A 26,688-nucleotide genomic window follows, 5' to 3' on the forward strand; every position below is an offset into this window, starting at 1 on the left:
GAGGTAAAACCACAGCCTGAGACACTCGATATTGCTAAAATCACCGCATGGTGGATGGGTAGGATGGAGCCCCTGGTATTCACGCAGCACTACATGACATAAGTTTAGCTGCTTTTAGGTAATCCAATGTTCTGCAAACAATCCTGTTGCAGCTCATGGCATAATGAAGAAAAGATGCAATCTAACAGAAGGTAGAAAGTATGAATCTGGCTGCCTGCACACCCTATAAGATTTTAGACTCTGGCGGCCTCTTCCTTCTTAGTACCTGAGGAAGACTTTATGAATATTTCTAAGATTTCATGCACAATAGAGATAGACCAAAGGTTCACCCAGACCAAATTCCACTTGGTAACACTCAGTGTGTGATCCCACTGAAGACATGGTACTCAGCACACCTAAGTACTGCATAACCAAGCTGTTACAGGCTTTCAGCTGAGGCTAAACCTCACCTCTTGGAGTTAGCAGCAAAATACACATGGATTTCAGTGGGACCAAGGATTCACTGAGCAAAAACCTGGACAGGCTAACCCCATCTGCTCTGTGTCACAGAGTTTACTGGCAGCTACTTATCATCAGCTACAGGCCAGGGAAAGTCACATACACGCGCGCTCCCTGAAGCTGAGACTGGCACAGGTGGAGCAGGTGCTGCCATAAACATCTGCTGACTCCAAGTTGTTTTCCTGTGTGCTCTGCGAAGCCTCGCTGAGTCCTACAGCCTCATCCTAGTGACAGGCACATGCACGGCCAGTTCTCTGCAGAGTCCAGGCACCCAGCCTGCTAAATCCCCACTCCCTGGGTCTCTCTGCTCCCTGTGAGGTGTTGGGGAGCGTCCACAAGGCTGGCAGCTGAGCGCAGAGGCTCAGAGCGCCATGCGTGGCGTGGGAGCCAGCTGCCTGCTGGTGATTTCGTACAGCATTTCCGCGATGAGCTCCACGATGTCTGCGTTGCCGATGATGGGCCGGAAGAAGAGGTCTGTGATAAGGGCAGGAGGGATGGATTTCAAGGTGGAGGCAATCAGCAAAATGCGGGCAAAGCGGCCCTGGTCCTCAGGGTGCAGGGGCCGCAGGACCTCCTGAAGTGCTCGCTGGGCTTCCCGCTGGAGGCTCTCGATGTACAGGGAGGCTCTCAGCCCTGGGACGTCTGCCAAGAGAAAGGAGGAAAAGCCCATGAAGAGGGAGGCTGGAAAACAGCTCCAGGTTTCTCCCGTTCCCTTCCCCTGCATCTCAGAGGGAGTTTCTGAGAGCCACGCTAACGAGATGTACACAGCAGTGCTGAGACGTGGCTATTTCAGGGCTGCTGTTTTGAAGGAGCAAAAACAGTTAACAGGGCAAACAAGCCCCACAGAGTACGTACGGGGCTCTTTGTTGTTTGCAGAGCGACAAGGTCTGTGTTTTTAATGCTATATTTAACAGCCCTCCTTCCCGCTTCCCAGCTGCCAGCTGCATTATCGGTGCTAACGATAAGGCAAGCAGCCCTCTCTGCTCTCACGCACGCTCCTGCCCGTCCTCCAAGCCCAGAAATATGTTTTTAGATGCTAACACGTGCGGGGCCTTCTCTTGCTACCAGCAGGCAGGGCTCAGAGGGTCGAGCACTCACCGGGATTAAAGAGAATGGCTCCCTTCAGGTAGGCGTATTCCTTGGGGCTCAGGTCCAGGCTCCAGAAGGTGTTGAGGCAGCACTGCAGCCGCTGCACGGCGGCCAGCGTGGGCTGCGTCCGCTCGGGCTCCTGCCGTTTGCTTTGGCCATCGAGGAGGATCTTCTTGAGCATGCTGGGGGCCGGGGTCTCCATCACCTCAAACGTCACCATCTCCTGTGCCAGCCCCAGGAGGAAGAGGGGGACCCAGCAGCTGTCCAGCAGCAGGAGCTGGTCCCCTCGTGGCAGCAGGTGGAAGGAAGGGAGGTTTTTCATGAAGCTGACGGTTTTCACCAGCACGTCGGAGGCAGCCTGGCAGGTGACGTGGGGTGTCCGGAGGCACACCGTCCGGCGCTGGTGGCACAGGCAGCGCTGGTGGGCTGGGCTGCAGCTGCCCCGGCTGTGGTTCAGGTTTTGGCTGAGGAGGGTGTAAAGGATGGCGGTGCGGTTGTCCTCCTGCTGGCACTGACACCTCTCGCAGTCCATGTCCACGCTGCTGCTCGTCATGGCTGAGCTGGGAGCCCGGATCCTCCGTGCAACTCAGCTCCTGCTGCAGCAGATGTGAGAGACCCGTAAACTTCCTCCCTGCCTCAGCCTGGAAACACCCTGTCCTCCCCGCTCTGCCAGCACATGGCCGCTCAAACCAGCTCTTATAAGGCTCGCTTGCAAGTGAAACACCCCCTTCCCAGCCTTGACCGCTCTGTGATTAAGCGGTCCTCATTAAAAAAAAAAAAAAGCAGCCGTCCCCTGACTGATTGGCTGAGGCCAGCAAGTTCTCGGCGTGGCGTCAATGGCCGTTTTCTCAATGAAGAGCCAGCAGCTGCCACAGGGGGGGAAGGGGCAGCGCGGGTTGGGCGGCCTTATCGCGATTACCCAAACAGTATAAACAAAGTCATTAACCCGGGCTGTACCATGGCACCAAGGCCCCGCGCTGCAATCAGGCAACACTATATGGCAGGTGTCACTGCCAAGGAGTTCACACACACACACACGGCACCCGTCTGGAGCGAGGGCCCTGTGGCAAACGGCCTGTGTGCTCTGGCCTTGGAAAGAGCAACCTGGAAGTCGTTTTATCAGCAGATATTTGCCTAACCTTGTTGACAGGAGCCTCGCTGCTCTTACAGTTAAGGAAGCGGGTGAACTGAACGACTCATCCCCAGGCAGGCCCCGTGTGTCACAAGCAAAATGCTGGGCAGGGGCGGGCCAGGTTTATAGATTTTCACCTTGAATTGCTCAGGTATGTGTATCTGCTGATCAGGAGTTAGCTTAGGGAAGGGGCAGTGTCTGAATACTGATTTCAGGAGGCTTGCTGGGGAATCCCCCAGGCAGCAGGAGCCTGCGGGCAAGGCAGGACCCCACGTGTCACAGGGGAAATACTGGGCAGGGGAGGGCCAGGATGGTGAATTTTCACCTTCAATTCTCAGCTATCACAGAATCACAGAACGTGAGGGACTGGAAGGGACCTTGAAAGATCAGCTAGTCCAATCCCCCTGCCGGAGCAGGAACACCTAGATCAGGTCATGCAGGAACGCGTCCAGGTGGGTTTGGAACGTCTCCAGAGAAGGAGGCTCCACAACCCCCCTGGGCAGCCTGTCCCAGCGTTCTGGCACCCTGTGAACCTCCTGTGTTCCAGCCTGCACCCTCTGCCCCCTGTCCTTTCATGAGATGTCAATTATTAGGTGCCAAGATGGATTTGTACGTGGTACCAGCACAATTTGGTTTAGGGGAGGGGCAGCATCCAAACACCGATTTCAGGGGGGCTGCTGAGGAATCCCCCGGGCAGCAGAAGCCTGTGTGCAGCACAGCTCGCCCTGACGGGGACAACCCTCCCCGAGCACCCCCAGATTTGGGGGGTGCAGACAGGGGGAGATCACACATGGGGGACACCCGCAGAGGCCTGTGGGGCCTCCTGGACCCATCCCCACACAGGCTGCAGGCCCCAGCCCCTCTTAGGGCCTGGGTGCGCGGCCCCAGGAGCCGTGCGGGAAGGGGGCGGCGGGGGCGGCTCGGGGCCCACCGGGGCTGGAGGGGGAGATCAGGGCCTGGCCCCCCGAGGCCTCCCCAGGCCCCGCGGAGCCTTCTGGAAAGGCCCAGGCCTCTCCGTTGCCATGGCAACCGCGCCCCGCTCCTCTCCTCCCGCCCACCCCAGCGCTCGGCGACCAATCCGCGAAGGGAGCGGCGGGGCCGCGCGCTGCGATTGGCGGGTTGGAGAGGCGAGCGCGGGGCGAGCTTCCGCTCTCTCACCTTCCGCTTCCGGCGGGCGACGGCGTGAGGGGGCTGAGGAGGCGGCGGCGGCGGCGGCGGGGTCAAGATGGGGCTGAGCGCGGAGGAGGCGGCGGAGCAGGAGGATCGCTTCGACGGCATGCTCCTGGCCATGGCCCAGCAGCACCAGGGCGGCGTGCGCGAGGTAGCGCCGCCGGGCCCGGCGGAGGCTTCGCCGAGCTCCTCCGGGGGTAACGGGGATGGGCAGGCGGCGGCCCTCAGAGGAGGAGGAGGAGGAGGAGGAGGAGGAGGAGGAGGAGGGCCCGGGGGGGCCCCGCGCAGCCCCCTGGGTTCCCTCCCCCGCCGCCGCCACGGAGCGAGGGGCCCCCGTGTGTGGCCTCCCCATGCTGGGGGTTCTCGGCCTTGGCGGCTCCACGCGTGGGGCTCGTCCCCAGGCCCGGGCTGCAGAGCGGGAGAGGCACGGGAGGACGGAGCCGCCCCGGCCCAGTTTTGCGGTCCCTCGAGCCCCCCGCGGGTTGTGGCCGCCGCCAGGTGCCGTTAAACGAGGCCGCGGCTCCTCCCCTCCTCCTCCTCGTGGGGCGCTGCGGGGGCCTCCTGCTCCTCCAGGCGGTGGCTCCTGGTGGGGAGCTGACCTGCAAGGAGGGGTGTGTGGGAACAAGCCCTGCACCCAAACGTGGGGACATGGTGCCAAACACAGCTCCTCCTGCCCTTGTGGAGCTTCAGGGTGAAATACTGACAAGACATAACTCCTAGGGGGAAAAAAATTAAACCCACTGAGAGTCAAATCCATTTCCTTGGGGGTATTTTGGGGTGGCAGTTCATAACTGCTAATTCACCAGCAACATCTGGAAGGCAGCGAGACAGTCAGAAGTAAAAAGCTGAAACTTTTGGAAATAAACGGGACACAGCTGGGGGGTGGCTTGCACACTTGGAGAGCAGAGGCAAGGAGAGAAGCAGAATACAGAGAACAGACAATATGTGAGCATCTGGATACGTTCATTTGTGTGTGTATATATTTATATAAAAGTACATATGCGCACCCAAAGTTTCTGCATCAGAGAAATCTGAGTAATAGTTTGGAATGGCAAAGTAGGTGTATCTCCAAGGTGACCTGAGAATAAACTGGTTGCCCTCTCTTAATGTGAAGCACACACATGCCTCAGAAACATGGGATCCAGGAGCTGGATGTCCATAAAAGCCCTTGGCTGTTGTCTCTGGGAAGCAGTCACAGGGTTTCAGCATGGTCCTGATGCAGACACAGATAGGAAGGGCACAATAAAGGCTGCTCAAGAGACACAAGGTGCCTTGGAGTGATCTGGTCTCACTGCTCTTTTTTTCTCTCTTCACCCCTTCTCTTCCCCTCCCTTTCCCCGTTCCCTCTCTACCAGCTTGTGAACACGTTCTTTAGTTTCCTGAGGCGTAAAACAGATTTCTTCACTGGTGGAGAAGATGGCGTAGCAGAGAAGGTAAAAAAAAACAAAATCCATGCTTTTTTTTGTCTTATTTATGTGCCGTGTCTGTGCCATGCTAAGGCTTCCCTTTCTGAAGGCCCCAAAGCCCTTTAATGCACTTGGGGACGGGCAGCCTGTGATGCTGATGAAACACACCACAAAACAAAGCAATAACAAGCCGCCCCGATGTGAGGTGAGGCAGGATTGCTTGTCCCAGCGATACCGTTGATGCAGGTTTTTTTTTTTTTGCCACGCTGTGGCCAAAGGCTTGTTTGGAAAGCAAATCTGCCAGACACACTGACTTAACGGTGACAGACACTGCAGGAGCGATAACCCCAGGTTACCTTGTTTGTTCACCTCAGAGAAAGCACAAAGTCCATGTCTCTGCACATGCGGCTGCACCTCTGTCTCCGGGCCACGGTACCTGCCTGGACTGAGCGAGCCCAGGGCTCTGAGCTGCCTCGTTGGCAGGCAGAGTGTTCCAGCAGGAGTTAGGCAGGCTCTCTGGAGATTTCTTGGTTGTACTCACCCATGTGGTGGCCGTTCCCATCTCATTTAGCACGTGAGCTGCTTTGCAACGCTTGGCTGGAGGCTGTGGTGCCCCTCGTCTGCCCGCCTGGCTTCGAGGCTGTGGGTGGTTAACGCAGAGCTTACAGGGGAGCTGATGGGGGAGGGTCTGGTGCTTCTAGATCCCAGGCAGTAGGGAATTGAGGACAAAATCTGGAGTGCTCGTCTTCTATAAGGGCTTTCTGGTTTACTGGAAGTCCCTGTGAGCAAAGCAGGCACTGCTGCCATGGTGAGCGCGTTAGGGAAGGCATTAATTGCTAACACAGGGCAGTATGTGTGCTGTCTAGTCCCTGGAGTGGCTAAGTGAGGCAGGTAAGGGAAAGGAGATGGTTCCAAAGGAAGAATGAGGTGAAGGCTCCTGTTTTCCTTAGACTATGAGAAATCTCCCAAATTCCTGGGGACTCTGCTACCTGGGACTGAAACTGAGCAGCAGCTTGGAGATAAGCACTGGCTGGTGCTTCTGGAGCTCCTGGCTACTGCAGTATCTGTTAAAATGCTTTATGCTCTTCTGAAAAGGTGCTCAGCACAAGGGGTCTGTGACACCATAGCAACACCACAAGTTGCAGAAGCTGCTTCCCTAATCCTGCTGGTTCTTTGGCATTAAAGATGAAGAGGAGAGGGTGGGAAAGTCACTGTCTTTTATGCAGCCGTTGTGTAGAGCGAGGGGATGTGATGGCAGTTGAGAGAAATGCAGCACGCACACTTGCAGGCTCAGGCTGTGTAAATATCCTCGCTCCCTGGCTTGTCGTGCTGTTAGGAACAGGAGCTGGGAGATGCACGTCCTGAATTCTGTGTCCTAGGAAACGCTGGGCTCGGGTTGCGTAAATAAATCTCACTTTGCCCTTTAAAAACAAAGCAGGAATAGTTGGCGGTTGGTTACAGAAGCGCACGAGGCCTGGGTGCTTTGAGCTGCTCTGGAGAGGTGCTGATTCCTTGCGGGGTTTCTGGGATATACATGAACAAATACCTGGAACCCCTGTCTGAAAACACTCAGATTATTTCCTCAGATTGTCTGCATTGTTTTCTGGAGCAGCCAGCAGCTCTCATACGTGCTGCTCTGCACAGTATTCCCTGGCATTATTGACCACGAGGCAGTTGCTCTGGCTTTCTGCCTGTGTACTCAGCTTTCCCCCTGAGCAGTACAGCCATTTGCATCAGAGACCTTGGGATTTTGCTTTTCAGTCACAACAAGAGCAGTTGTAGTTAGGTTTGGAGCAAAGATTTTTGGAGGAACTTGACCCTCGGTAGAATGATAAGCTTCCCAATTTTTTCTCCTCATAACACTGATGTTAAACTGCAATGCCTATTGATTTCTGCTTGCTGCCCTTTGCTCTTGCAGTAGTAGCAACCTTTCCAGGAGCTTTAGAATTTCTTCATTGAAAAGGTTTCGTAATATAGATATTAATAAGAGAGGAACCTCCATCTAGTGCCTGGGGAAAGCTCGGTTGTGGGAAAGGTCAGAAGCAGGTGCAAAAACTAGGTCTAGTGTCACCATTCTTCCAGCTCTCATAGGTGTACGGAGAGTGGTCAAATGGCTGGGTTAGGCAGCTGCTTGTCCTGCTGGAAAAGCACAATGAAGAGCACAAATGGAGAATTTAATTGTTATTTGTTTTTATATCCATTGAAATACACTCCCTAAATAAGAAAGAGCTAGGAAGAATTGCATTTAAATACTTCAAGCTTTCCCCCTCTCTGGATTTTCAGTCAAATGATGAGCAAAAATGAAGGGAAGTCACATCAGTATGGCTAACATGTTCTCAGAGCCTTAGTAGATAGTCATTTGGGTTTGAAAAAGTGTCTTTTTTTTTTTTCTTAAACCTTTTGTTATGTGTTCCTGTCTTTCAGCTGATCACAGACACCTTCAACCATCACAACAAACTAGCTCAGAAGGAGCGGAAGGAGAAGAAGGCTCGTCAGGAGGCAGAACGGCGAGAAAAGGCAGAGAGAGCTGCGAAACTCGCTAAAGAAGCAAAGCAGGAAGCGAACGAGCCGAGGATTAAGGAACTTACAGACGAGGAAGCAGAAAGGCTGCAGCTGGAAATCGACCAGGTGAGAGCAGCGCTTGGCACGTGTGGGTGCCATCCAGGTCTGAGCTGTCTCTTCTGTTTGCTGGCACGTAGTTCAGGTAGTGGTGAGTGATGTAAAAGGCTGTGTCTGGATCCCCAGATAGGAGCAGGTGGTGTGCTGCTCATGTAAATTAACCGAGGACAATCACTGCGTTTTGGTGTGGATTTGCCCATAAGTCACATCGCCTTTCTGCCCTTGGCAAGGTGTCTCAGCAGCATCCTCTGTTACTGTCATCATGGCGAGGGGACTTCCCTTCAGCAGTATCGCTTTCCTGTAACACTGGGGACTGAAAATTCCCCATTGGTCTTGGTTGTAGCTCTGAGTCTGGCTCTTCAGTTTGAGCTGAAGAGGCTGAGGCCACCTAGTGTCAGATCAGCAAGTGACACAAAGCATCAACGCTATCTGAGCCTGTTCATTCTCTTTTTAAACAGAAAAAAGAAGCACAGAAAGAGGTTAACAGCGTCCCAGTGAAATCCGCGGAAGATGAAGGTGAATCTTCAGATTCTAACAAGCAGGTAAAGCTCACTTAGGGACTTTATGTTAGACTGAGAGAAATATGTTTCTGGTTAACCATCAGAACTCTCATGAGTGTTACGGGATGTCCAGTTTGGCTTTCTTTGGGAATATGCACTGAAAAAGATCTTGCCTTTGTCATAACACAATTTCCAAAGACTTCAACACCTCTTTTTCCCCCTTGTTGCTGTGTCTTAATAGAGACGCCTTTTCACTGGGGGTTAAAGTTATGTGAATATGGAATATGCACAGCTGAAATTCTTACACAAACCTAGAATTGTTGACACAAGTGAAAGATACACGGAGACTTGAAAAACCTTTCTTTACACTTCAAATTGGTTGTTTAGGAAACAGATGAAGAAGAGGAAGATGAGAAGGATAAAGGAAAACTTAAACCCAACTCTGGCAATGGAGCTGACCTTCCAAACTACAGATGGACACAGACTCTTTCAGAGCTGGATGTAAGTATTGCCTTATATCCAGGGTCTGAGGGATCTTAGCCAGGAAATAAGAGGAAATGCTAGTAAGGGTAACGGACCTGATGTCCTGTATCTTACTTGCCCATGGAAGATTGTTAATTGTAGTTATTGGCAGCATTTCAGTAGCTGGGGCAGAGCCTGGTAACTAAATACAATTCCCAGAAGCTGCACTTAACTCTGCCAAACCTTGGTGAACATGGTTAAGATGTTAAAATCTGCTTCCCTTCCACTGAGATATGTTGGCCATCCTGTTGCCAAATTTACACACATATCCTTTCACTGCCCGCTTGCTCAGTACCCTAGGGAAATCATTGAGTACTCGGTCTTAATCTGGTGAAAGCAAGGCAAAAAGCCTTAAAACAGCAGCACAAGAGGGTGAGGAGAAACTGCATTGCTCTGCTCCTCACATCTGACCTCTGTCTGGTCCAGCTGGCCATCCCTTTCAAGGTGAGCTTCCGGCTGAAGGGGAAGGACGTGGTGGTTGACATCCAGAGACGGCACCTCAAAGTCGGCCTGAAGGGCCACTCGCCTATTATCGATGGAGACCTTTTCAATGAAGTGAAGGTGGAGGAGAGCTCCTGGCTGATTGAAGACGGTAAAACAGTCACCGTGCACCTGGAGAAGGTAAAGCAGAACAGACTGGGGAGAAGCGGGGCTTGTCTGCCTCTTACCTAGTGAAATGAGAGGCACGAAACCAGTGAAAGCCCTGGGCTTTGTGAGCTGAAACAGAAGAATCGTGCTTGTCCTTTGTACAACATCAGTGATGCTATTAGAGGCAAACTGAAATGCCCTGCTTCCGTTTTCAGCCCAACTTCATGCTAATCCAGTATGCCCGATTGATTGCTAAGCAGGTCAGGAAAATGTGTAAGGAAATCACTAATTTTAAAGTTGTGCTTTAGTGGAATAGCGCTATTCTTTCACATCTGTTAGCGACATGAAAAATCCAGGGACAGACCTTACTGCTGCTCCTGTCCCTTCTGGGCCTCTCCAGGTGATGTGTTTGTAATCCTCCTTTGTTGTGCCAAACGTGACATGTAACATGCTACCAAGATTTGCCAGTTGTGGAAATTCAGGCTAGGTAAAGTGGTTAGAAATGAAAGTAATGCCCTTTATTCACGTTCAGATTTTACTGACATTTAGAAAATTGTCAAAGTTTGATTCCAGCGTTTTTTTTCCTGTGACTGAGACATAAAATTCCAAGAACAAGTCCAGGAAAAATAAATAATTTTTGCCTCTTCATTCCTTCAGATCAACAAGATGGAATGGTGGAACAAACTAGTCTCCACGGACCCAGAGATCAACACCAAGAAAATCAATCCAGAGAACTCAAAAGTAAGAACTCTCTGTTTTACTGAATGGAGCCTTCTTGTAAATGTGCTCGCACTGAGGTCACGTTCAACTTCTACATCTTTGTTCTGCTAGCAGTACTGGGAGCACTGATGCATGCGATGCTATCGTAGAATATAAATGCTCCCAGAACTTAAATGCTCCCAGAACTGCAAGTGAATGGAGCTGAGTTTATAGATTAGTGTCTGTATAAGTATTTCTGAAGCCTGTGCACACAGCACCATGTAACACCAGTGTAGTCATGTTCTCTGCAAGCTGGCTGAGGTGGGGGGTGAGCAAGGTTATATCGATGTTGATAGATGTCCTTGGTTTCAGTTGTCAGACCTGGACAGCGAGACTCGCAGCATGGTGGAGAAAATGATGTATGATCAACGACAAAAATCCATGGGCCTCCCCACATCTGACGAACAGAAGAAGCAAGACATTTTGAAAAAGTGCGTAGAACTGATTAATTCAGATACTTGCTTTCCCATACCCCTTCTCCTCTTCTTTCACACATATCTAGCAGTGCAACCAAGAACGGGTTGGCACTCAGTCCTACCTGAGTTCATGTCAGCAGTTAGACAGTCATTGGCTACTCACCCGTGTCTATAAAAGTCAGTGGGTGTAGAAAGCCTAATGGGAAATTCTAGGAACAGCCTAGCTCTGGCTTTGTCTTAATCTGCTGATTTCAAGTCCAGAAAGCATGTTTGGGCATGGAGGTGCCATCTCTGCTGAACTTTAACATGGTCTTGATTGTTTTCTAATCTCCTGCTCAGTAGCACAGATAATCTCCCCGCTCTACACACCTGCCACCAGACAGCTGTCTCCAAGCCCGTAACCCTTTTATGTCTTTATTGCCCTGTTTGGCATAAACGCACCTCGGCAGGGAAATTACTCACAAGGGCTCCCAAGGCCACGTAGGAAGGCGTGGAGGCGAGTTCTGGATCAGGCAGCTTCCTCAGCAAGTGCAAATCCCCATCTTATCTCAGGGTTGCAAGGAGGATTAGTGTAGCTGGCCTGCCTTCTGCACCTGACTCCTTTCCTTCCTTGGCTTATCTGTGCTGGCAGAAGCTTGGCTCTGATCAGTGCACTGAGTTTAGGGTAGGACGAGACTTCTAGAGCACAGCCCAGACGTCCTCAGCACCTGTGGAGCTGATAGCATGGCAGGCAGCCCTCGCCTCCCTGGAAAGTGCACATACAGGATACCTCGTTGGCAAAAGTCACTCGTTCAGCTCCCTGCAGGTTTGGCTTGGGTGCAGATTGGCTGGTAGAGAGCGGATAGGAAGTTTAGACTTTGTTCAGGCCAAAGTGGACCGAGTGACACCCAGGTGGGTGCTAATCTCTGCCAACGAAGCCCTCCTGGCTGCTAAACAAGGACGCTACTCCTGCAGCACAGATTTCCGTGGAGGTGGAAATGCTGCGGTAGCATTTCAGGGGAAAACACGAGATGAGAGCGTGGAAGAAGAAGGGGGCCTGCCCTTGTGCTTTGTGTCTGCTTCCCCCACACGGTTACGTGTTGTACCCCCTGGTGAACTGCAGGGCAGAGGGGGAAGGTGGGAGTTTCTGCGTGTGCTAATACCTCGCTGCTGAGCACCCGCAGGCACAGCCTTTTGTTCTCAGAACCTTCTGATGTGGCAACCTGTGTCCAAATAGTCCAATCTGCCGGGGTTGCAGGGCATCTGTAATCAGGTTGTACCTAGGCTGAGAAGTGATTTCTCTGGTCGTGTGCTTCGTTAATTTTCACCGTCGCAGCACCGGAGACATTCCCGGTGTCTCCGGTAATGCGTAATGCAAACACGTTTAAGCTTAAATCATAATCTTCCCTTATAATCTCCCCTCTGCCCCACAGTCAGGGTCAGAGCTGTTACGTGTCTGTCCGAGAGGTAACAGTTACAGGGTGTGTATCTGATAATTAATAACTGCCATGTGTCTGGGCTTGCTGACCTTGGTGGCTGGTAGGGTTGCTAATATCACTGACCTAAGGGAAGAGCATTTGGAGATTGTGGCCCGGGAAGCTCAGTAACACAGTCCCTGCTGTGGAAGGTGTGAGGAGGAAGCAAAGTTGATAGCACAGGAAGTAGGGATGCCTTAAACCTTGGGAGAAGGCTGCCTTGAACTTGAAAAGTGGAACAGGAGCAGGTTGCACGAGCGACTTGAAATGGAATCGAGGGGGTGCTGAGTTCTTAGGCACTGCGTGTCCCTGAGGGGAGCTGTTCTGTGGCTCCTGCTGACTGACCAAGCTCTTACCTTTGTTCTCCTCGCAGGTTCATGGAACAGCATCCAGAAATGGACTTTTCAAAGGCTAAATTCAACTGAGTCCTCCTCTTTTCCTCCCCTCCCTCAGTCAGCCCATCGAACGGGGCAGGATTTGTGTTGCCGGATAAGTAGGGATCCCTTACCTTGGGCAAGTAAGCACTTCCAGCATCCCCACCTGAGCTTGCTGTGGAGGCAGCTCCGTGAAGTCATCCTCAGTTGTCCCGTGTCAAGCAGAACACAAGGCCACAGAACCAGCCTGCAGCAGTTCCAGTCAGAGCCATCTGCGACACTTCCCAAACAGCAGTTAGCAGAGAAGGAGGGGCTAGAGCAAAAAGAGCATTAGGGCTACACGAGCCAGGCTTGAGAGGCTTTGGGACATACCCTTAATGTATTGCTTAGCTTAATCTCCTGGCTCTTCAGCGTTAGTAATCCACGCTTTGCCATATCAGTTCTGGCAGCAGGTTCTCCTGAGTTTTTACTCCCTCCCCCTTCTGGCATTCTTGCTCTTTTGTGAAAACGAGGGCTGGTTTATTTCTTGAAATAATCCCTGTTCTGCCTCCCTGGGCCTGGGAAAGGAAAGCAGTAGTATAAAAGTCACCCATTGCAGCTCCTCCTCATTGCCATAACCCAACATTTTCAGGTAGCAGAAGGCATCATGCTGCTGTCTGGAAACTGAATGGAGAAAGGGTAAAAACTGGTTCCCTTCTCCTCACCTGTAATGGGCTCAAGGGTAAATCACATCTGAGCAGAGGGTTTCGTGGCTGAGCTGCGCTTGGTGCCTTCCACCCTTGCTGCTGCTTCTATTTGAGCCAGAGGTGGAACAGTTTGGACCCCACGGGGCTCAAGGGAGAGCTCCTGTCCCAGCTGGAGAGGATGACCTGCTGCCCTGTGGGAAAGGAAGGCCAGGAAATCTGTGGGTACGGGCAGGGAGGGGGTCCTTGGGGCGCTGCCCTTCCTGGCAGTGCATCTCCCGGCCCTTTTCCAAGCGCCTCTCTCCCTGCCGACCGCTGACTGGCATTGCTGCGTTCTCTTCTGAGCTCCTGCTGACGAGTGGCATTACTCTGCATGTTCGTATCTTTGTTAAAACTGCGGTGCAACATAAAGACAAAAAAAGTGGCATATTTTCAGGCAGAATGTGTGGTTTCTCCTGTGGAGGGCTCGCAGCAGCCCGGGCAGGCTTGGGTGCAAGCTGGGAGGGGGCAGCACCTGCGGACGAGGGTGCCCCAGGGTGTTGGGGCTTGTGATCTGTGGCTATTTATGAATTCCTGTCGGGTTCCCCGCTCCTAACATTTGCTCCCCAGCTAAGGAGAAGGCAGCAGGAGCTGTGCGCCTTGCTCAGGAGCGCTGAAAATCTTCCTGCCCAGCTTAAACCCCCAGCTACGACCAAGGCTCATGGCTCCAGGCTCCACCTAGCAGCGTGTGACTGCTGAGGAAGCCACCCTTGCCCCAGGTCTGCTTTATGAGGACTGCATGAGGAAAGTGGCACAAAAGTCATGGTTCCCGTCAGTCCTTTACAGGCTACCCCAAAATCCTGCTGCCGTGGTTCTTGCTTCTGCTGCCCCGGGATGTTTCCACCTCCTACCAGAGGGAGTGGGCACAAACGGCTGAAAAACGTGCTTGGGCAAAGGTCAGCCTGGCATTGCACCTGGCTTATTTGGATTTATTTTTCGAACAGGAGGACGTTGTTTGCATTCAGTCTTCCACTTTTACAGGCCCTCAGGGTCAAAAAACAGCCCCCACCCAGCCAAGCAGTGACCTTGTGGGCGAGGACTCGGGTCAGGGCACCTACGTCTGGCCTGCCCTCCCCCCTACCTGCTGGGATGGAGCAGCTGCACTCAGGATCTTGCTGCCTGGCAGTCTTGGGGTTACCTTGCACACCTCTGCCTTGCTGTACTTCACTGAAAAAGGGGAGAGGGTCTTGTGTATTTGTAGAGAAACCAGACCACGTGCTGGCTTCAGGGGCTCTCAGCCCTGGTGTGAACGTACCTGCTCTGAACCATGGTGTGTGGGGCACTTGGGCTGGGGGTGGTGGAAACAAACTGCAGTGCTGGGGGTGCAGCGAGCTTCCCTCAGATCCCAGTGGTGCTTCAGAGCAGGGCTCGGTGCTGCGCTGCTTCCCGGTGAGCAGGAGCTGGGGCCGGGCCCTGCAGCCGCAGCGGAGCCGTCCAGCCAGCAGCCCCTCCTGCAGAGCAAGCACAGGCAGGCACCAGGCAGCGATCATAAAGCGGCGCGGTGCACGGCACCACCCTGAGCCCAACCTTGGGGACTTCCCCGGCACCACCTCAGCCCTGGAACCCACACCAGAAACCCCAAAAGGGACAGCAGGGGCTCGGCAGGTGGCTGTCAGCCTGGGGCTGCCTGGACTAAATGCAGAACTCCCATGAGTTTTAACAACACCGTTACCAAAACCCCGAATGTCTGCAACTGTTCCTGTCCTCAGCCCTTCGGTCTGTGCCCGTGTGAGCCCAGGGCAGCCGTTGGTGTACCCACGACTGAAACTCTGGAGTTTTCCAGTTCGGGCTGGCACGAGTCTGCACGCTGCTTGGGGTCACTGGCAGGAGGCAGGCTGGGAAGCGGCTAGGCAAAAACAGAATGAAGACCAAGAAAAGTCAGTAAATAGCAGGAACCCTGGAGGAAGCTGCGAGAGGATTTTTTGGGGGAAGAAGCGGCGCCGTTTGCCTTCCTTTCAGGCACGTAAAGAGGAAAGGCAAACAGTTCGGGGAGAACTGGGCCAGAGCTGCAGCTCTGAACTGGCGGTGGGTGAATGCCCTGAGCTGTGTTTGTGAACTGCGGGTGAGCCGAGCGCTACGCCTGGACTTCAACCCCTCCAGCCAGCGGAACAGAAGGTGTTTCTGCTGCTGGCCTTGTCCTCTGCAAACCACCCGGCTGCCTCCGACTTTCTCTGGGCTGAGCTGAATCCCAAGCACCCTTTGGGCCCCGGGAGGCGGTTTCTTCTGGAGCAAACAGCACCAGGGTGGGACAGCTCTGGGCCGGGCAGCTACAAAAGCAGCTCAAAGATTGCAAATCCCTCGGGCTGAGCTACCGGAGAGCCCCGACTGCAGCCTCGTGCTCATGAGCCATGCAGGGAAAGTGCCTGCTACAAGGGACATCGGGGACCAAACCCAACAAATATTTCCTTGTCTCCATTCTCAGCAAACATCTGCCCTGCCCGAGCTCTGGAGGAGGCAGCTCTGGAGGGTGGCAGGAGATGAAGGTCCCTTGGCCTGTCACACCCAGGTCACATCTCCCAGGGAAGCTGTTTCAGTGCTGCCACCCCTTGGAGCAGTGGCTGCCAGCGCACCCAGGGCTGCACCCAGGGCTGCACCCAGCTGCAGCTCCCTCGCTGCTGGCTTTGGGGCTTCACCCGTGGCTCAGAGCAGAGGCAGAAGGGCTGGAGCCGAGAGAAAGGCTCCAGCAGTGCCGTGGGACCCAGCAAAGTGGCTCCTTTCCTAACGTAGAGCCGACTCTTCCCTCTCCCAGCCTTTAAAAACAAAACCTTGAAGGCCCGCAGGCTCTGTGGGGCTTCCCATGTGTTAAAAGCTTCTTCTGGTCTTTTGTCTAGCACCAGCTCTTGGCTCAGCCTTTGCTAATGACAATCGCAGCTCAGATCGCTCAGGAAACAGCCCAGGCTGCAGGACGGCTTCGGAAGGAGCACTGAGATAGCAGAACCCCAAGGAGGGAAACAGGCACGAGGGATTCACATCAGTTTTGCTTACTTTGAAGAGAAGCCTCCACTCCTCTGTCACTGCTAAGGACCAGGCTGTAAACCTTTGGGGAAAATTAATCTGCTTTCTACCCCATGAGCTGCACTGAAATAAATCCTTCGGTAGCTCAAGGTGCGGACGGGGAGGTTTCCCTAGCACAGAGCAGTGTGGGTCTGCTCCGATCAGAGCCACTGAGCTTCCTGAACCCTGAGCCGAGGAACCTGTTGGCAGTGGGGTGTTGGGGACTGCGGCACTGGGTGCTACTGGAGGCACTGGGTGCTACTGGAGGCACTGGTCCTGGCTGCAGCAGGGAGTGCTGCTTAGCACGGCGAGGCCACGTGCGCTGCATGGTCTCGGGGAGAGGCTCCTGGCAGAACCGAGCCCAGCAAAACCGAAGTCTCTGGGAAAAGGAGGGTGCTGAGTCATGCTCCCTAAAGGAAGCACCCAGGCAAAAAAAAAAAAATCACATTTCTGTGCGTTTAGCTGGGTAAAGGGACTTGTATTTCTAAGATCTCTTTGGCCACCACGTCAGATCACCCAACAAAACACTCGGCGCTGATGCTTGGAGCAAAAACCACTCCAGCAGCAGCTGAGACAGCTCGGTCAATGGCAAACGACCTTCAGCAGGCAGCCAGACTGCATTCATTCCCTGGGCAGCCGTGAGCAAGGCAAGCCAGGATCAATGCCCGGTCAATGCAGCAATCCAACGCCCCAAAGCGGGAGAGGCACAGAACACAAGACTGACAGCGAGAGAGGGAGCAGCTACGAGATCACAGTTCTAAAGGCAAAGATTTCAGATGTTTCTAGGAACAGCAATGACCTTGCAGCAGGTGTTTTGAACAAGCCAGCAAGTTTGGGGCAGGGGATGAGCTCCTACGCTGTGCACACACAACCCGAAGCATCCAAACAGCTCTGGTGGGCGTTCAGGAGACCCGAGGGAAGCAGGAGCAGCACCGTGCACCGGTAAGAGCTGCTCTGCACCACCCCACCTGGGCAAACTCCCTCGCAGGGAAGACCGGCCTCCTCCAGGAAGAGCACTGCAGGAATTCAGGTAGAAAGGACAGAGGACAGAATAACGTGGCCCAGGCTTGCAGGAGGAACTGGCAGGGCAGCTTAGGAGCCGGTGGGGACAGCAGAGACAGCAGTGACACAGCCACATCCCAGCACGGTGCCAGAGGCTGGTGAGCACGCTGCTGTGAGCAGCCTTCGCTCTGCTCCCCTGGGGCCCCGACAGGCTGGTCCAAGGGCTGCAGGATCAAAGCATCCTCTCTGGCAGACCCTTTCCAGCTGCAAAAAGGCAGCATTTACCTTTTTATGGGTTTTAAAACCTTCCAGGAAACATCTCTGCAAAAAGTGCTGCCTGCTGACGGGGGGAGGTCGGGTTGAACTGCAGTCGTTGACCAGAAGTGGGACAGAGCCAGCAGTCACAGCACCTTCTAGCAGGAGGTTTCTATGCCCCCGGGGAACAAGTTGGAAATTCTCCCCCCAGGCTCAGCTTTCTGAACATCGCCCATTGGTTTCCCTACATGCAAACAGGCACTTCCCCAGAGCATCCCTTATTTGCATCTGGCTTTCCCATGTCTTACACACCTGCTCTGCATTCAGTCCAGGAAATAATCCCCCTGTGCACACAAGGGCTCCCAGCTGGACAAAATCACCTCCGTGTTCGTGCTGCTGGGAGGGCAGAGACCTCCCCCTGCACCAACCGCCCTCCTGGCCCCTGCTCCCCCAGCACCAGTGCAACATGAACAGAACGTAAGAGACAGAGCCCGGGTAAAGAGCACACCTTCTGCTTTATAAAAAAAAAAAAAAAAAAAAAAGACTGAATCAGATTTTAAGGGTGAGGACTGCAAAAGAATCCCGCTAGACACCACAGGTGCACCAGCTTCAGGGACCAGGGGATTGACAGTGTTCCACCTGAGGGTTTTTTTTTTTTTTTTTTTGGTTTGTGTGTGTTTTGCAAGTTAGATCCATACACATTCACTCGTGGTACACAGACTAAACAAAAAAAATGGGCCACTGCGTCTGTAGTAGGCATCGGTGGCTCTTTGCACGTCCGTTCTCACCCCCTCGTCTCCAAAGCTCCGCCGCAGAGCTGTGTGTCAGTGTGACCCATGCCGACGCCTCGGTGCACAGGTCTAAGTAAACTTGTCCAAATTATGTATGTACAGCTCCGTTTGGAAGCAGGAAGCCCAGCGGGTCCGTCGGTACACGCAGCATTCGAGGAAGGTCACGAAACACAGCTCATCTGGGAGTCCCGGGCTGTCCTGGCCTCGCGTCTCTTCTTGCATGAAGAGGGTTTTTCACAAATGGCCAGCTTTAAAAACAAAGCAGGGAGGGGAAGCCAAACCAAAGTCTCAGTCTCTCCCCTTTATTGTCAAAATCTCTCCAGTCAGTGTCTCAAGGTGTGGTCTCAGAAACGTCCATGATTTATGAAAGCATGCTCCGAAACGCAAGCAGTTTACAAAAACAGGCTCTAACAGGGACTTAAACTGTACATTTCAAAGGGCTTTGGCCAGTTAAATAAGCTTGACTGCTTACGTAAGGAACATAATCTTCTCCCCCCACCAACACCCGTACCCAACCTTTTGAAGAGTAATCACAGGCTACGAACTCAAGGCACATTTCAGTTCAATTAAGGCGCATTTCAGTTCAATTAAGGCACAAAAACATGGTCCACACCAAAGCACGGGACCTATTTTGGTTTCCCCTCCCCAAAAAAACAGCGGGTGTGTTTATTCCATTGCCGGTAAATTCAACTAAGCATTTTCTAGTCACGTCCAAGGCCACCCGAACATATAGCCAAGTCCCATGGCTTCTCATGTTTACTTTACGATAACCAAGTGGCAGCAGCAGAAAGATAGCGCTTCCTCGTGCCGCAGCCCTCAAGGTCGCCTGGCTTCGTGCCCTCAGGTTGGCAATTCCGCATCTTGTGCTCGTTACTGGCTCTTAAAGAAGAGCAAAGGGAAGGAGAAGGCTCCGAGTGCCCCCAGGGGAAGGCAGGACCAAGCAGCTCCTCGCAGACCCTTTGGAGATGCTCTCCAAGGGAGGCTTTCCTTCAAAATGAGCCACTTTTAAGGGAGTTTCTGGCAGAACAGTCCAATAGCCCAATTCTTAATCACAAAAACCTTCAAATGAACTGATTCTCTCACTCACCTGCCATAACCCAAGTTCAAGGCTCGCCCCAGCAGTCAGCACCAAATGACACCAAGCCCGATGGGGAAATGCAGAGGGCTTGGCAGTTGAGTGAGAAGAGCTGACTGGCGTGCAAGCCACAGGTCACCACGTGCAACTAGAATACCTGGTGCTGGTTGTTCACATCAGATTGGCAGCAACTGGGAGACGAGCAGGGTAGCAGTCCAGGCATCTCGCCACCCTCCAGTTGGCACTGACTATCTTGGGAGACACGCCAAGAGGCCAAAGGTTAAACGAACCACGTTACCTGAACCTTCTCCTTACAAGGCAGCAGGAGATGACACCGCTGAGGTGTCACCAGGAAGGTGTCAGGAGGAAGAAGGCGTTATCTGGCCACTGCAACACCACGGACAGAGGACTTAACGCTCCTGGGACCACCAACCCAGCCCCTTGGCACAGAGATCTGGGTCCCTAGAGGGCAGATGCTTGGCTTTCACCTCAGCACCATCACAATCACAGAGACACCATCTGATTATTCCCTCCCCAGGTTAACTTAAGCTTAACACCAGAAAGCAAAAACTGTACAGCAAATTCTCAAAGCAGGGAAAGACCTGGGCCACTGGGCTTGTTGAAGCTAAACGTGAAGATAGGAAATAAAATCACAGAGGCACAAGTTATCCAATACTTCCTTGTCCATCTCCTCCCTGGGCACACATTCCACCTCCCAAGTTCATCAGCTCCACAGTTCACTTCCTTGATGTTCTACATTGTCCAAAAAAAATAAAAATCCAGTGAAACTCAGACAGCAGAAGTAGTTTGGCTTCAACAAAAGGATAAGGGTAGACTGGGGGGGGGGAAAAAGTGACATAGCATGCCCCATATTGAAAGAGGAGAAAGCTGATGGCAGCAAAGCCTCGCAATGCCTGCCTGCTGCTTGGGTCCTTTTCCTTAACAATACACCTGAAGCAGAGGTGCTCCAGATGAGTCAGTCTCTGTGTCTTGGAAAGAGGAATCTCTGCTTGTTGGAGAGCCTTGGAGAGGAAAGAGAAGAGATGGTGACATTAGACAAGGGCAACTGTAGCAGCCAAGTGCCTGGCAGTTAGGCAAGCAGCTGCCACAAAAGGCTTTGTGTATCATGAGGGAGGAGAAAGCCACACAAAGCCCACAGGCAGGGATCAACCCTGCCTGTATTGTGGCCATCTCCGAGGAGAGATCTGTTATTATGCAGGAGAAAACTTGTCTTTTAGCCCTGGGCGGCTCTTTGGAGTGGAGCCTGCACGCCGCGAGGATCAGGGCTGAGGGGACAGCCAGTCATCCTGCCCCGCTCCCCTTTTGCACAGTTCTTTGTTCCCGTATAACCCAGCTGTGACCTCCACTGGGCACACCCCAGGTACAGCCCCAGACTTTGTCAGGGTCCTGGCAGCTCTCAGGGCGCTGTGCACAGAGAGCACCCCACACGGGGGTGTCCTTCCCTCTAGGAGGACCCAGAACCCGGGCAGACCCCAGCCTACTGAGCCCCCTTCGCTCCCAAAACTCCCCAAAATGACACACCTTACGGTAACCCAAGAGGCAGGTGCCAGCTCAGCCTTTGCAGGCGGTGCAAGCTGAAGGTGCTCGTAACAGGAGCAGCTCAGGGAGCCCCCCTGACTCCTGCCAGACCCCCTCCCTCAGCGAGGCCTCTGCAGCCGGGCACGTTACCTGCACTGCTGTGCCGCCTCATGTTCCTGGCCATCACGTCCGCCGGCGTTTCCTCCGATATTTGCACGGCCAAGTCTGGAAGGAAAAACCAAGAGGGCCTGAGACAGGAAACGGTGACTCAGGAGCGAGGTTACCTGTCAGGGAACGCCGGGGCTCTCCTTCAGAGGGCACCACCCGCAGGTAACAGGAGAGGCAGCATCTTATTCCCCAGATTGCTTCCACCTTTGTCTCGGTAATCTGAGTTTTATAGCGCACAACCACCAGGAAGTAACAGCACTGACTGTTAAGCGAGGAAGCACGACAGCCAACCCGTTCCCTCCATTACTTCTGGGTGTCTCCTGGCTTCCCGGACTCAGCTTGTCAAGGTCTTTCTACAACAGGCTCTCCTGTTCTAGAGGTCAGGCAATTCAGGCTGCCCCAGACAAGGAGAATATCCTTGGAATAGCCACGAGGCACTTACTCTGTGGCCACAGCCCTCCCCTCCTCCTTGCAGGGCTCTTTACTACTTTGTCCTTGTCCCCCCCATGCAGAGGAAGTCTCAGCTCCAACGCAGCCCTCTGTCACAGCGGTCTGAGAGGGGAATTAGCAGGAACGTTGCTGGAACACGGGGAAGAGAGACAGCACGGTAGCTGGACATCCTCTGCAATAAGCCAGCTTGTCTGGTCATACCAGTTACGTTTGACTCACAGTCCTTCTGCCTAGCTGAGAGGTTCGGAGGAAAGCCAGAATCATTGCAGAAGCAGCAGAATAAGCGCTGCACTGCTCGGTGCAAGCTTTCCTAGCAGTGACAGGTACTACACCAAGAAAGCTGCATCACAACGACTGGCAAGAAGCAGAGGTCTCAAAGATCTCCGTTCACCCACCTGGGAAGAGAAGCCCAGCCTGAAGACAGGCACCAATTCTCAACCCTACACCATTACCAAATCCCCACGGCTTAGATTAAATTGTCCTGCTGTAACGAAGCTGTGAGACCAAGGGACCTGCACGTACCGTCTTGGCTGATGACCGTGGACTCCAGCATGGTTTCGTTGCCGCTGTCCGGCGCGTTGCCTCTGCTGGACTTCTCCTCGTGGCTCTGGCTGGCTGGGACAGAAATGTGGGGCCGGACCCTGCTTTTTCGGGTGCTGATGCGTATGATGCCTCGGACCAGCCTGCACTCAGCATCCTGCTCGTCCAGGTTGTAGTCCTGAGTTATGCTATTGATGAGGTCCGAGATCTTGTTGGTCTTCTCCAAGAAGACCGTGTCTGACGTGCACTTGGCCAGCTCGTCGATCTGGTGGACGCTGAAGAGCTCCGTCAGCTTCTTGAAGATCAGGACGTCGATCTCCCTGCTGGACATGGAGCCGTTCAGCTCGCTGATGTCCAGGTCGGACTCGTGGAAGGAATAATACTCCTCTGAACTCCGGTGGCTGCTAGGGAGCGGCGGCTTTTCTATGCTGTTCCTGAAGGGCTTCTCTGGCAGCAGCTCCTTGAAGTACGAATCCGATTCCAGCTGGTGGCTGGGGCTCCTGTTCTGATAGACAGGAATGCCCTTCAGTTTGACATCCGGGTAACTGAAGCTGCTGCCCATGTGGGACTTTTTGATCTGGTTCCCGTTCTTCTCGGTGGGAGAGACGTTGGCAGGGCTGTTGGGCAGTCGCCCGTTATAATCTCCGTTCTTCCCATCATCAGTGGAGGTCTCAGCGGGCCCCGGGTAGGGGATACAGACACTGCAGTCCTGAAAGCAGCCCCCACAGGTCACTATACAACACAAAACGGCCTTGTACGTGTTCCAGGCCTGAGACAGAGAGGAACAGCAAAAGCTCTGGCTCGGGGGAGCCTCTGCTGAACCAGAGATAAAGGTAATCGTTTCTGCCTCTCGCCCGTTGGAGTCCTTGAGGTCGGCTTTGCGACCTTTCCTGTCCCGCATCTGCTGGGCTCTGGTGCGGCCCTGCTTGATTTCAGGCGTGGAGCCGCTGAACACCTCCAGGCTGACATCGGCTTCCTTGGATGCTCTGGTCCTCAGGGGCACGGCCTCCTGGTAGGGCTGGTTCATCTGCCGGTGGCTGTTCAGGTCGGGGGGGAGTCCTGCTTTCCGGCCCAGCATGGCTCACTGCTCAGGCACCTGGAGAACGAAAAGGCTTCAAGTCAAACAGAGCGTGTTTGGCTGCCCCCAGCCTCACCTTAGCGAGCTAACCTTCAAATTCTGTGATGCCTGAGCTCAAATCCTGCATCTCAGTTATTTACAGAAATGTTTTGCATCAGAGCTCACTCAGTTCTTCTCTGTCACACAGACAAGACAGCCACCCTGTGTTTCAGAGCTCCCCGACTCCTACAGCTTCCCTGCTTCCTTTCAGCAGGTGCAGGAAGGAGATCTTTTAGAGGAGCCCCTTTGAAGGCATCAAAATCCCTGCAGCCTTCAGGAGAGGTTTTCCTTAGGCAGCTGAAGAAGGCAGGCTCCAGAGGCGCTGCTTCCAGGAGATAACCGAGCAGCACAGCCGTAGGTGGAGCTGACTGACAGGCTCTGAAGGGAAACTCTCTCCTTTTTCTCTCCTTTTAACCAGCTTCCCCTTTGCCTTGCATTCTTTGGGACTACGCCGGGCTCTGACAGCACTTACCCATTTCAAAACACACCGTGCCCAGGAGGAGCTGACAGGTAATCAATCATTGTGCAAGCTGCCAATTCAGGCTCCAGGTTATTTGATGCCATTCGAATTTGGAGGATTTGGCAATGATGGCGTTACTAACAGGCTGAGTTTTGCCACTCACGGCCGTGTTATGGTAAAGGCTTCGCCAGGAAAACTGCTGCCTGCATCTGGATCACAGATCTCGTCAGTGAGTCCATCTGAAATCACGCCTCACGGGAGCAAAACCTTTACAGAGCCCTGCCGCAGGAATCCTAGAGCGAGCTGTTTTTCTCCTTGCCACCATTCTAGCACAGCTAGCCCAGGTGTGGACGCAAAATAGTTTCACAGGCTCCTGTTGTCACCCTGCACAGCTCCCACAGGCAGAGGCTGGCACACGAAATCTCCCCATGATGAAGAAAGCTCAGCAGTGCCAAAGGAAGTCAGGTCAGGGCTGGCGCTCTCCATTTTTATTGCTGGTGCTTTTATCCCATTCTGTGCCGGGCCCCTAAATTGTCCACGGTTCCTAAGCTTCTTGGCTAGCACCGCTTTCACCCCCAAGAGATCCTTTTCAATACTAATTAGGCTAATTAATAAACAGCGAGAGCCCAGACGTAGCGTAAGTGGTTTTGGACTGCGCCTGCTGCTCCGCTCTGTACTTTCTATGGGGCACCTCAAGCATGAATAAGTAAATCTGTCCTACCTCAGAGCGGGCTGTGCAGGCAGCGTGACACCGCGGCTGCAACGCTGCCCCCACCAAGCTGCAGATGCAGACTGAGAACACTCCCCAGGCGGTTATATCACACCGCTGCTTTCCAGGAACCTGCTGGCTCCATCAGTTTATAAGAATTCGTAAGTAGTGCATGTCCCAGGAGCTCCCTTCGCACATTCCTGGGTGATATGCTAAACCTAAAAGCCCCAGAAGCTCCAAGCTCCAAGTCCAAGAGACTCTGCACCAGTGGAGTTTTCATTGCTCTCACTTCAGAAGTTTTATTTTTTCCTTGGCTTCACCATTTGTGTAATGAGGTCCAAAATTTAAAAGCAAACAAAAAATATCTGAGCTGATCTAATCACAGAAACACTTTCTGGGATCTTTCTCTTAATAGGGCGGTCTCGTCAACAGATCTAACGTATGCACTGCCCCTGAAGAGCAGCCATCGTTTACGGAAGGAAATATAACATCCTGAAGTTTCAAGGCATCTTTGATGAAGGGAACGATCTCAGCTCTGCAGAATAAGACCACCAGAACACCCGTCTGAAAGCATCCCAGTGAGCACATCCAGAACACAACCCATCAATTCGGCAGGTTCCTCTGGCACAGGCACCGAAACACGCAGCCAGCAGCTCAGCACAGCCACAGCCACGCTCCTGGGCTAAAACCCACCGCCAGGCTGATACTCACGGGATCGCCGGGAGCTCTCTGCTCTCTCGCAGGCACCTATCCCAGTCGGGAGGAGCTTTCCAAAGAGCTCCAGCACCAGAGGAGCGCCGGGGGAGCCGCAAGTGGTTTGCGCGTCTGAGAGTTAGCCGGGGTCTAAGATCTTCATTGTTCAGAGGACAGGATTTCCTTCGAAAGTTTCAAAAAAAAAAAAAAAGCTAAATTAGGTTGTGAGGACGCTCAATAAAGCCATGCTGGTTTGCCAATAACCACAGTGTCCCTGTTTTTAGGCACCAGGGAAGTCAAAGCAGGCATTGCAAAATGGGCCAGAAGAGCTAAATTCAGGATTTAGGCATAGATAGAACTTCTCTGAGATCTATGGGTACTGAATTCAGGATTTAGGCATAGATATGGCTTTTCTGAGATCTGTGGAAGCAGCAACACCACGTAGCTCCCCCAGCCCCATCAGCAGTGAAAGCTGCCTCACGGGGCACCAGCTCAACCTTTGGATGGAGACCCTGGCTCGGAATAACACAGCCACTTCCCCACGTCCAGCCTCCCCCCTCAAACCCTGACCAAACCCAAGGAGGCACCGCCTTGCACCGGGCCCCTCCACCCCCCCCAGCACCTCCCCTGCTCCAGGACATGGGGCCGGAGTGGGGCTCCCAGAGAAGGCACCCGAGGGGCCGCTCCTCTGCCCACCGGGACACCCACGGGGCCCGGCCGGTTCCCCACGGGGCTGAGGTTAAAGAACCCCCGGAGGGTGGCCGGCAGGCTCTGTGGGGCTGGGCACAGCCTGGCCGGTCCCGGTAACTGGAGACCCCTGGGGAGAGCCTGGAGCCCACCGGGAGAGGCCGGAGCCCCCCGGGGGGAGACCAGAGATGGACCAGGAACCCCCCGGGGCAGGACTGGGGCCCAACGGGGATGGACCGGGGGGAGAACAGGGACGGAATGGAGACCCCCGGGGCCCACCGGGGGGAGACCGGAGACCCCCGGGGCAGGACCGGGGCCCAACGGGGCAGGGATGGAGACCCCAGGGGCAGGACCAGGGATAAACCGGAGCCCCCCGGGACCCACCGGGAGTGAGACCGGAGCCCCCCAGGGCCGCCCCCACCGCCCCCCAGCCCCTCACAAAGCCCCGTGAGGGCCGCGGGCAGCTCCCAGCCGCCAGCCCCGGGCCCGGCGGGGCCGAACGGGACCGAGCCGTGCCCGGGAGGGGGTGTAGAGGGGGCTCAGCCTCAGGGGGAGGAGGGCACGGGACGGACCCCGGGGCAGGGCGGAGCTGGGGAGCGGCTCCCGGGGGGTGCCGAGACCGGGGGGGGCCGGGGGCAGCGGCGGGGCCCGGCCCGGCCCCGGTTACCTGCGAGCCTGGGAGCGGCGCCGGCCCCGCCTCACCTGGGCCAGGTGCGCCCACGTGACCCGGCCCGACGGGGCGCCGCGAGGGTCACAAAGGAGCCGCTCGCGAAGCTGCCCCTCAGCCGCCCCCCCCCCCCCTCACACACACACAGTGTCTGCCCTGTGGGGTCCCAGGGATCCCCCCACCCGGGATCCCTCTCCCGCACGATCCCTGGGTGCAGTCGGAGTGTTTGGGTCCTCTTCTTGTCCGCCAGGACAAGGGGGGCAGGGATATGCCTGGGGGGGGGTAGCCCGAT

The 26,688-nt window shown here is 54.2% G+C and overlaps 3 protein-coding genes across 5 annotated transcripts; 1 reads left to right on the forward strand and 2 right to left on the reverse strand.

Annotated features, from left to right (window-relative positions):
• Positions 1-281: 281 nt before the first annotated feature.
• NR0B2 (nuclear receptor subfamily 0 group B member 2) lies at positions 282-2,289 on the reverse strand. Its single transcript, XM_082777752.1, has 2 exons — positions 1,597-2,289; positions 282-1,140 (listed from the first exon to the last, which is right to left on the reverse strand). The coding sequence occupies exons 1-2, from the start codon at positions 2,138-2,140 to the stop codon at positions 860-862; spliced, it is 825 nt and encodes a 274-aa protein (XP_082633878.1). The 5' UTR covers positions 2,141-2,289; the 3' UTR covers positions 282-859.
• A 1,610-nt stretch (positions 2,290-3,899) lies between these two features.
• NUDC (nuclear distribution C, dynein complex regulator) lies at positions 3,900-13,642 on the forward strand. The gene is made up of 9 exons (XM_082777335.1): positions 3,900-4,040; positions 5,245-5,322; positions 7,720-7,923; positions 8,373-8,456; positions 8,802-8,915; positions 9,363-9,557; positions 10,182-10,265; positions 10,596-10,714; positions 12,527-13,642. Exons 1-9 carry the CDS (start codon positions 3,945-3,947, stop codon positions 12,576-12,578), a joined length of 1,026 nt encoding a protein of 341 aa, XP_082633461.1. The 5' UTR covers positions 3,900-3,944; the 3' UTR covers positions 12,579-13,642.
• A 4,403-nt stretch (positions 13,643-18,045) lies between these two features.
• Positions 18,046-26,420, reverse strand: KDF1 (keratinocyte differentiation factor 1). 3 transcript variants are annotated; one of them, XR_014318948.1, is made up of 6 exons: positions 26,397-26,420; positions 25,061-25,225; positions 22,046-23,159; positions 21,056-21,130; positions 19,379-20,388; positions 18,046-19,278 (listed from the first exon to the last, which is right to left on the reverse strand). XR_014318948.1 is itself a non-coding variant. In XM_082777507.1 (5 exons), exons 3-5 carry the CDS (start codon positions 23,139-23,141, stop codon positions 20,306-20,308), a joined length of 1,254 nt encoding a protein of 417 aa, XP_082633633.1. In that variant the 5' UTR covers positions 23,142-23,159; positions 25,061-25,225; positions 26,397-26,420; the 3' UTR covers positions 18,047-20,305. The 3 variants fall into 3 exon arrangements, 2 of the variants coding, with proteins under 2 accessions (XP_082633633.1, XP_082633634.1); XM_082777507.1 differs by having other exon boundaries at positions 18,047-20,388; XM_082777508.1 differs by lacking the exon at positions 26,397-26,420 and adding an exon at positions 26,114-26,252 and having other exon boundaries at positions 18,047-20,388.
• Positions 26,421-26,688: the final 268 nt, after the last annotated feature.

The sequence above is a fragment of the Aythya marila genome (genome assembly GCF_965140915.1).
Source record: "Aythya marila genome assembly, chromosome: 22".
NCBI classification, from domain to species: domain Eukaryota; kingdom Metazoa; phylum Chordata; class Aves; order Anseriformes; family Anatidae; genus Aythya; species Aythya marila.

Bases quoted from the DNA above. Each gene is read 5' to 3' on its own strand.
- KDF1 (XM_082777507.1), bottom strand. From the start codon at position 23,141: ATGCTGGGCCGGAAAGCAGGACTCCCCCCCGACCTGAACAGCCACCGG. The intron at 21,131-22,045 runs GTACGTGCAGGT...TTTTCCTTCCAG, and splicing joins CACGGTCATCAGCCAAGACG to ACTTGGCCGTGCAAATATCG. The intron at 20,389-21,055 runs GTAACGTGCCCG...TTCCTCTCCAAG, and splicing joins GAGGCGGCACAGCAGTGCAG to GCTCTCCAACAAGCAGAGAT.
- NUDC (XM_082777335.1), top strand. From the start codon at position 3,945: ATGGGGCTGAGCGCGGAGGAGGCGGCGGAGCAGGAGGATCGCTTCGAC. The intron at 4,041-5,244 runs GTAGCGCCGCCG...CCTCTCTACCAG, and splicing joins ACCAGGGCGGCGTGCGCGAG to CTTGTGAACACGTTCTTTAG. The intron at 8,457-8,801 runs GTAAAGCTCACT...TTGGTTGTTTAG, and splicing joins CTTCAGATTCTAACAAGCAG to GAAACAGATGAAGAAGAGGA.
- NR0B2 (XM_082777752.1), bottom strand. From the start codon at position 2,140: ATGACGAGCAGCAGCGTGGACATGGACTGCGAGAGGTGTCAGTGCCAG. The intron at 1,141-1,596 runs GTGAGTGCTCGA...TTCTCTTGGCAG, and splicing joins AGCCATTCTCTTTAATCCCG to ACGTCCCAGGGCTGAGAGCC.